At 40.3% G+C, this 9813-nt stretch overlaps 1 protein-coding gene across 1 annotated transcript; it reads right to left on the reverse strand.

The window, feature by feature from the left end:
* Positions 1–2873: 2873 nt before the first annotated feature.
* Positions 2874–9527, reverse strand: LOC149812289 (protein PHOSPHATE-INDUCED 1-like). Its single transcript, XM_089993021.1, has 6 exons — positions 8593–9527; positions 4218–4339; positions 4017–4063; positions 3768–3802; positions 2976–3069; positions 2874–2888 (listed from the first exon to the last, which is right to left on the reverse strand). The coding sequence occupies exons 1-6, from the start codon at positions 9525–9527 to the stop codon at positions 2874–2876; spliced, it is 1248 nt and encodes a 415-aa protein (XP_089849147.1).
* Between the last annotated feature and the right edge of the window lie 286 nt (positions 9528–9813).

Consider the following 9813-nt stretch of genomic DNA (forward strand, 5'->3'; position numbering starts at 1 on the left):
CTCTTAATCTACCAAGGCAATAAACTTGTGCTTATTCAGCTTTAAAGCAATGATTCTAAAACTGATCTACTGGTTCAGAGTAGAGATTGGACTTTTGAGTTCTACAATCCGGATACCGGGTATTGATTCAGGGCCTGCATAACTAGGTTAATTCTCATACCCCTTATTTTTCATGGATTAATCAGTGACAGGTAGCGTTATATAGAATTTTGAAATCAACCCAACATTACAAGGGATCATATAACTAGGGATGTCAACGGGTTGGGTGCAAACCCGACACCCGACCCAAACCTGTTTCTGTTAGGCAGGTTTGGTAGCCAAATCTGGATTCGATTAATAATCAGATCCAGTTTATGTATTAAGTTTTGCATTCAAACCCGAAACTGAATCTGACTAAAAACACGACCCGGTTAAATGTAAATACCGGGTTTTGTTTTATTTTTTCCATCCGAATCTGAATCTGATTAGGCCAAACCCAATTAAGTTGGACTTGGTAATGCCTGGATCCGACCTGTTTACATCACTAAATATAACGCCATATACAAATATGATGGTAACTTCTCTGGGGCCAGGAAAAGCACTCGAACCTATTCAATTTAGAAAAAGATTAGGTGCAACTAGGGGTGGCAATCGGGTCGGGTTGGCGTGTCGGGTCGGTGGGTTGGCGGGTCAGCATACCTCAACACGAACCCGGCCCATTTATTAAGCGGGTAACTCGACACGACATGGTTAACCCGTTTAATAAACGGGTTAGGTCGGGTAAACGGGTTAGCGGGCGGGTCGGGTTCGGGTAACCGGGTTGACCCACCTGCCTAACTTCTCCCCCCAACCAAAACCCTAACCCCTAGGGAGAGCGAAAATGGGGTGGTGCCGGTGGTTCTCCATAAGGAAGAGTGATGTGCCACAGTCCAAGGACGACAAGGGGAAGGAAGGGCGGAAAACGGAGAAGCCGACGACGGACGCGGCGGCCGGAGAGCAGGAGGTCCCGGGGATGAATGGCGCCATGGAGGTGCTGAGGCCCGACGTCGTTATCGTCTTCGAGTTCGGCTCTGTCACCGCCTTCGACGATAAGATCACGCTCGTCGGCTACTGCCCCATCTCTGATGAGCTCGAGGCGTGACGATGGGAGATCCTGTCTTCTGCGGGGTAGAACGCTCCGCAGTTTCGGGTGGTCTTCTGAACGGTCAGTGTCGCTTCAGGGTGGGTTATTGGTTCTGTACTCTTTTGTATGAAGGAGATTTTGAGGGTTTCTAAGGTTTTCCGATAAGGATTTTGGCCGGAGAGCAGGAGGTCCTAGGGATGAATGGCACCGTGGAGGTGTCGAGGCCCAATGTTGTTACCGTTTTCGAGTTCGGCTCCGTCGCCGCCTCTGACGACAAGATCATGCTCTCCGACTACTACCCCGTCTCCGATGAGCTTGAGGCATGCCGGTGGGAGATCGAGAAAAGGACGATGAGGAGGGGTTGCTTCTGACAGGATTGATGTCGATTGTCGATGGAGAACGCCAACCCGTGACTAAAATATTGCGATATATCGGTTGGGTTGGCGAGTCGGGTTCAGGTAAACAGGTTGATCTGCCTGCCTAACCCATTTATTAAACAGGTTAGCGGGTTGGCATACCCCTAACACGAACCCGACCAGTTTAATAAATGGGTTAAGCGGGTCGACCCGTTTACCACATGAACCCGTTTAGGCCAAACCCAAACCCGGCTAAGAAGCGGGTTGGCGGGTCGTGTCAGATTTTGTCACCCCTAAGTGCAACCACATTGTACATTTTAAATATGTTGTTGTAGAGCCCCAAGGGGTTCAACATAATGGGATGGGGCCTAGGCCACTGAGTAGGTGGTCTATGTTCAAATCCCATGAGTGTTACCTCGGAGGGTGAGGGATAAGCCCTTGGGGTTTTATGCTGCCAGTACAATGACCATAAGTACGGCAGGAGAGCCAACACGACTAGGTCTCTAATTTGGTGGAACACTATGTTGCTAGGATAATCTAATTATCCCCTATCAGCTTCGCTTTCATAAAGAATATAACATGAACCACATGAAAAGCCACATGTTGGGATTTGAACCATCTAGTTTCTTCTTTGTGTTGCTGACACATCAATGAGCTCTGATGATGCATGTGTTGAAAGAAGCATTCAGAAGACTGGAAATGAAAGATCAGCAGTCTAATGAAAAGTTATTGTGCTATGTACGCCACCTTTGAGATAACTCTTTACGTCTATCACATGTAACCCCCAGATGCTGATCTGGTACATTTATGAGTCCATGAAAGTGCACAAGGAGAAAACCTTTAAATTTAAAGAATCATGTTTGATAGTACTTGAATAAACCCTAAAGCAAACACAAACCAATGTTCAACTCGGCATTAATAGTTTAGGAGATTAAAGTCACAGAATCTGGTTGCAATCTTTTTGTTTTAATTATAGAAACACGTGATTAATGGTCATCTCATGTTCTACAATATGTCATAACAGTTTGAGAGATGGTTTATCTTGAAGAACTGTAGTCCCAAGTCTATTGGAAATATAAGAACCGAAAATTCCATATTGGTATTATCCTCACTTACATATCTAAATCACAACAATCAACTAATACTTGAAATTTATAAAAATTAAACAATTTGGTTACAGCCACAAGCATAGCCATTTTTAGGAGAATTTCTTGTCACACGGGAACATCTAAAAGTTCTCCTGGTCTATGATGCCATGAATAGAAAGTAGCACAGAGCTTACATGAATTTCAATCCAATAAATTGGTTCTACCTAAAATGTTTACACATGCAATCTTTAGTTGTTTCATTAGACCAAGCAACTTCCTGAAAGCCAAATGCTTTTTCCCATTCAAGATAGTATACATTACAGTACACTAATCATCAATATTCTGTGGATTTCAATCAAATAAAACTTATTATATTCTAAAATGTTTATATATGCAATCTTCAGTGGTTCCATTAGACAATGCAACTACCTGAAAGCCAAATGCTTCTTTCCTATTCAAGATAGCATCCATTACAACACACTGATCATCAAAAATGCCATAAAAAATGCCATAAAACTCAATCCTGAAAAAGAACCAACATTAAATAAATAACAATAATAACATAGCATTAACGTTTTTCCTTTAGAGTTTTGTTAGAATTTTGAAATTCTGAAATGATTAGGAGAAAGTGAAACAACAGTGTTAGGGATCCTGAATGGAGAAACGAAAGGAAGAAACTAGTGCAAATATAACAAGATAAACGCAAAGATCTGATGCTTTGCAAAAAGCAATGTACATATTGTTCCTCTTTTATAGTTTTTTATCCATCTCCTCAAACTTTTGAGTCAGAATTTTTGCTCCAGCAAGAGAAAGCATGTGCAAAATAAGAGCTTCTAATGTTCTTGGGAGGTTTTTATGAAAAAAAAGAGAAAGCATGTATTTGGGCCTCACTAGGTGCATCCTTGATATAAGCAATTTTATAAAGCATTTCTTCATGTAATGGAACCAACCTTTCCCTTTGGTTTCTTCCTTAACGCGAGCAACAAAATCTTCAGTTTTGTAGTTTATGCACACATCTGCCACAAAATCCTTGTGAAATCAGAGCTTCTCGTCATTTTCTGAATAAAAAATTTTAATATCACAGACATGTCACATCACATTCAAGGTTTAATTAACAATGCAAAGTGCTGAGCAGTCACCTGCAGTGACAAAAACTCTTGCCTCAATATGTTTAGCTATTTGAATTTCAAATGTTCCAATTCCGCTTGATTCTCCATGAACCTGTGACAAAAATAACTGACCATCTTTGCAGATCCCTGTAAGAGACATAAACATTGCTCAGAACCAAAAATCATAGGAAGCATTCTAATTAAAAATAAACATTATTTATAAACAAGATCCTTTTTTGAAGACTTGGAAGTTGTCACTTGAGGTGCTACTTTCCATAAATAGTAGTTGCAGGTTCTAGGAAGATTGAGAAATCGTTGAACATAATCATGAGTTCAAAAGAAACATAGATTAGAGATATACCTGCAAAGTTACAACTTCATTGTAGTAATTTTCTATATGAGTGGTTCCTGAAACATCCAATTTGCATCATTGAAGTATTAAGTGTTACTAGAGAACCAGTTTTGCAACTAATCAAGTTACATATATCCTTATAATAATACATATAACATCTCATTTGATATCCAGAATGGCAATTGGGAGCTTACGTATTGATAAAATAACCAGCATCAGCAAGACACTTTACTTTGGTACCCATTGGTAGAAGGGCACGAAAACTATCACAATGAAGTATTGATGTCAACCCACCAGCAAGAAAACCTGACAATAGAGCCTGTATTGTGTTCCTAGGTTACAATTATGGGAAGCAGTAGCAGTAGCAATAAATTATAAAAATAAATAAGTACATTTGAAGCATGCATTTTTTGCTTTATTCATTCCCTTGGCCAATAAATCTTCAATTACAACAAGAAATATCCTGGCTCCTCTAAAATGAAGATTCAAGGCTTAATATAGAAAACACAATGGTTCAATTCCATGATCAAAAGCACTATGAGAATAATTAAACTGCATTCAAGATTCAATGTCAAGATGCACTCACAAATAACAGATTGATGTGCATATGAAATTAAAGTCAAGAGACTACTGGGAAATGGCAAATACTAAATACTTACGGGATCTACTTCTTCTATATCTCCAGTGAATGATGCTCCATCACAATAACAAACCTTGACCCCGTTCTAGTTGTAAAAATCTGGAGAGCAATATAAACATAGCACTTGGAAAAATATTGACATCAAAGTTTGAATGAAGATTTCAAAATAAAAAGAAAAGGCATAATGAGATGAGAAAAAATAAATTAATTGGTTTCTAGTATATAGTTCACAGAGTTGCTTCACGAAAAACATGCATGCTCACAGTACTTCATGCTGCTTGTGGAAACTTAGGACTGGAGCAAAATACATTACCTGGATTAAGACCTATGACCTATGGCTACATCAGCAGATGACAGAAAAAGTTCAAATTTCTAAGTGAAGGATAACAACCATAAAGCCTTAGAAGAGGTCGCTTAGCAATTTTCATAAGCTTTTGACATAACTGGGAAAAGCATCTTAGTCATGGAATTAACACAGGAAAGTAATTGACAACCTAAAAAACTAGATCTCACAATGTGAGTCATAATCATGTGAACCAGTAAGGGTGAAGAACCTAGGCAAGCAACATTTCTCATGTTAGGGCAAGTAATGGGAACTAGATGTAAATATTGGGTACTACCTCATGACATTTAGATTCTATCAATTTTCTCCACAGGCATAAACATAGCACTAGTTTAGAATTTGAACACAAAACATGGTCCTATATAGCTTTTGTTTGATATGAATTTTAAAGATGTCATGAGAACTATATCTAGAAATCCTAAGCATGAGATATAGAATTTGTGTAAGCCATCTTGGTACATCAACACATTTGTAGTCACAAGCACCACTACAACAAATTTCACAGGAAGTCCAAAGTGAAACATGCTCAAAGGCCAAAAGAGATACATGACCTCTCAAGGAAATCACAATTTGTGCCTTATAGTTTACAAATTAGGTACGAAAAGAAGAAAAAGTTTGATCCACATATAACATGTAGGTTGTTGATTCTTAACAACTTATGCTACATGATTTTTTCTTTCATGATACTATTTCTTCCTAAAACCTCAAATATGCTCACATCACAAAGCTAAAATATCTATAGAATGCATATTTTAACCTGTGATTTTTTTAAACTGTCAATAGAATAAAAAACAATTGAAAACAACATTCAATGCATTGAGCAGCCTAAAATAAACTTATAGCAAAGAGTGACAGGATAAAATTTCTCCACTCAATATTTAGCAAACCGTCTACGCTAGCTCAGGTGAGCACCACCAGCATAATATGGTCAAGTAGGTCGAGTAGCATGAGATGGCACTACCACATGAATCCAAGCAAGGTGGGATGTGAGCTGGACAAACTAATAGGAGATTGTCTTGTGATACCATTGTCACAAACTTCATCATAATCTAGGAATTACAAGTAAACATACTACAGATGAATGGAACGGGAAAAAGGGATTCCTTGACTAAGGCTCTTCTAAAAGGCCCCATAAACAAAAGAATGGCTCACCTCAATGTGGACAATCCAGTTATTTATCCTTGATCCAGAACCTTTGTCAATATGATAAGCGGGTGGGCCATAATCTAAGCCAAAAATCGGGCGGGGGAGCTCAGATCCCTCTCCGTCATGAAAAATGAGTCATCGAGTTCGTGTCTTCCTATTTCGCACAACAAAGACGTGGGGAAGAGCGACAAAGAGGGTTGCAGAGAGAAGGAAAGAGAGGGCTAGCTAGAGAGAGGCACACCTGTGAGGGTTGGGGGTTCCGACAGTGCTTAGCTCAGGCTTGGGGCTCCAACGGTGTCCGACCAAGGTGAAAAACAAGAGGGAGAGAGAGCAAAAAGAGGGAAGGAGAATTTAGCGCCCTAGATGGGCCGTTTTATATCGAAAATTAGCGACGAAAAAATGTCGTTGCAAAATTCGTCGCTAATTAGCGAGGGCTTAGTGATGAAATTTTTTTGTCACTCGTCCGTTTATAAGTTTAGACTGATGTAGCTAGGATAAAGCTTGATAATGAAAAATTCTGTCGCACAGCCACTAAGCTCTTGCTAATTAGCGACGGATTTTGCGATGGCATTTTTTGTCACTAATTCTGTCGCTAATTCCAATTTTAGAGACAGTTAGTTTTCTCTAGCTAATCCGTCGTAAATTTGCGACGAAAATAATCCATCGCAAATTTTCGTCGCTAATTAAGGTTTTTCCCGTAGTGGTGCCACTTGTGGCTCGGCTTGTAAGAGGTCAGTTGGTTGCAGTGTTTGGCTTGCAAACAATAAGTTTAGAGTTCAAATTCTATTGTTTACAACTTTAAAATAATGCATACATTTCTTAAATCAGCCGGTTTGAGCTTTTAATAATTAGGTTTAGAGTGTAAATTCTGTTATTTTTAATTTAAAAAATATAATTTATTTGTAATTGAGCCAGTTCGAACTTGACTTGTTTAATTATAGCTCGGCTTGGCTCACCACGAAAAACAAGCCAAGCTTGAAAACCCTTTGTTGGGTTTGTTTACCAGCCCTGGGTATAATACCTGACCAATTCCATCAGCGTGGACCTATTCACACACACACACACACACACACGGTTCTGAAAAATGTGTCAATGAGGCATGAGCTACAAGATCTAAGCGAGCAAGACAATTTCATGAATCTGTTTATCTGTCTGTGATTCCCATCCATACATGGGCCGCTCATGCTTCACTCAGACTCAAATGCTCCAATGAAAAACAACCAGTGCCTTATATAGCTTGGCCTTAAAATGAAAAATATAATGATGTTGCAGCCAGCTTGCTTTTACTGCAACCCTAGGACAAGACGAATGAATTTGGTGACTGGTAGCCTGCATTCTTTTATAGGACCACACATTAGTGACACACATATTTAACTAGAATTCATGGTACTTGTGAATGTGTCATGTCATACCAAATGTATTTTCATTTAAGAGCTCATAAAGTTAATATTTAGACTTTCAAATATTCATCCTGCCAGAAATATGCCAAAACATGATCTATATGACAATAATCAAGCTCCTTTGGACTGCTGATTCATAACCACTCTAAAAATTTGTTTGATTTGGCCAATCATGATCTAGTGTGACGTTTTCATGGTTCTTGTCAGGGGATTCAACTAAAGCTCCTCAACCTTGAATTCCTCTTGGTGCATGATTTTAAGAAACAATATGGTAATCAGAATCGACTGATTTGGCCAATGCAGTATCTAGGAATTGTTGGCAAGTAACAGCCGATCAGAGCACAAGGTCTGATGAGAATGAAAGCAAGCAGACACTTGACTTCTAGCAACCAAATCACTCCTCTAACAAATAGTGGACCATTAAATACTTGAGGTGGATTCATCTTGATAAGCTGTTTCCACAAACATAAAAAGTATGGCAACCCAGGTCCTTTATTGGAAGAGTTCACCTAATTATGTCTTCTAGAATATCTTGAAATTGTTGCTCCCCCTGTTGAGGTTTTCAAGATATTCCCTTCAACCATTGGCTTTCGGAATATTTGGAAAAAACACATACAAATTGGACATATTAGCTTCTCCCTGGAGAGAGAGAGCTGCTAATTCTACGCAGTATGCGCAATGCAAATCATAGAAATCAGATCAGAAGTTTCTGGTGATTGGTCTCCTTTCATATTGATATTTATTCAGTATAACCATAAAACTGCAGAAAAAGAATACTGCACATAGTGGTATTTACATATGGTTCAATTTAAAGAAGATGCTCTGGTGGCTTATTCTATATACATATCCAGCAGGTTTCTTCAGTTCAAAACTTACAGCTTTAAAATAGAGACAAACAAACTAGAGACATTAAGAGTCCCACGATTCAGGCAATAGAAACACTACACACGGTAGTGGTATTTACAGAGTGTGCTCTATACAGCAGAGTCTGATCCAGTAGCTATTTCTATAAAATTATCCTGCATCTTTCCTTCGGTTCTTCAGTTCAAAGTTTACAGTTTTACACGAGTCGAACAAGTAGAGGTCTTGGGGTCCCACAGTGCAGGCAATAAGAACCGACGTCCATTGACCCCATTTGCATTATAGCTCGCACCAGTGCTAGGATCCACCAACAAGTCCCCTGCATACCCTGGGTAAGCATTCTTACCATATATCCCTGGGCAAGCTGATGCTGCTTCCAGAGGAGCAGCAGTTGGGCCTTGGAAGTAGCCATTCCCATAAGGGTTGGTCACTGTGCCAGCCAACATACTTGCAATGTTTATGACCATACCATCAACACCCACATCACCATTTGGTGCACCCAATGTTGGGTTCTGAGGCCCATAGATAGGCTGATGGAAAGGCCAAGCACACTGCCCTGGACATTGAGTCTCAGAGTTGCCCACCCAAATGTATGCAAACCCCTGCTTCATGATACCTCCTTTAGGTCCTAGAATAGGAGCAGAGCTATGAAGTCCACAGCTGCTCATGCAGAAACCCTCCACTGCAACATCCTTGGATGTGAAAACAAGAGTGATGCCATTGGGTGTGGCAGCCTTGGCAGCTAGGTATCTGATCTGCGTCCTCCTGAGTGACTTCCCCAGTGAGTACTTCTCATCCAACGCCTGCTTCCCCAGCACCACCATGGTGGTGCCTGGTCTCCCTGCCTTGACCATGTACCCTTCTGTGAGCTTCCACCAAGATGACACAGAAGGGCTGCTCTCTTGGTTCTTTTGGTTGAGGGAGGTGAGAAAATCAGCAACAATGGACCTCTGAATAGCTGTGAATTGGCCATACCAAACAAGGTTGATGGGGAGGCTGCCTTGCAGCAAGGAACCCTTGTGGTAAGTGAGGACAAGAGGGGTTTGCTGTACTAGAGCAGTGATCCTCCTCTCTCCAGGACACAACTGAACCAAACTAAGGAAGATGACCATCCTCACTAGGTAAGCCATTTCCTCTCCTCTTTTTACTATCTGAGATAAAAGAATTTTAGAGAGAGAGAGAGAGAGAGAGAGAGAGAGAGAGAGAGAGAGAGAGAGAGAGAGAGACACTGCCTTGGTGGTTTCTATTGAAAACCATTAAATAGAGGTTCTGAAGTGGAACAGGGTGTTCGGATACGGAGTCCTTGATTTGCCACGGCCTTCACCCTTAGCCCATTTGATATGAGCCCACCGGGCTGCCCTTGCTTTTATTTTAAGGTCAGTGAATTGAGTCTATCTCTATTGTTCCAGTGCAGGG

Source organism: Nuphar pumila, chromosome 17, assembly GCF_984573655.1.
Source record: "Nuphar pumila chromosome 17, dmNupPumi1.hap1.1, whole genome shotgun sequence".
Taxonomy (NCBI): Eukaryota; Viridiplantae; Streptophyta; class Magnoliopsida; order Nymphaeales; family Nymphaeaceae; genus Nuphar; species Nuphar pumila.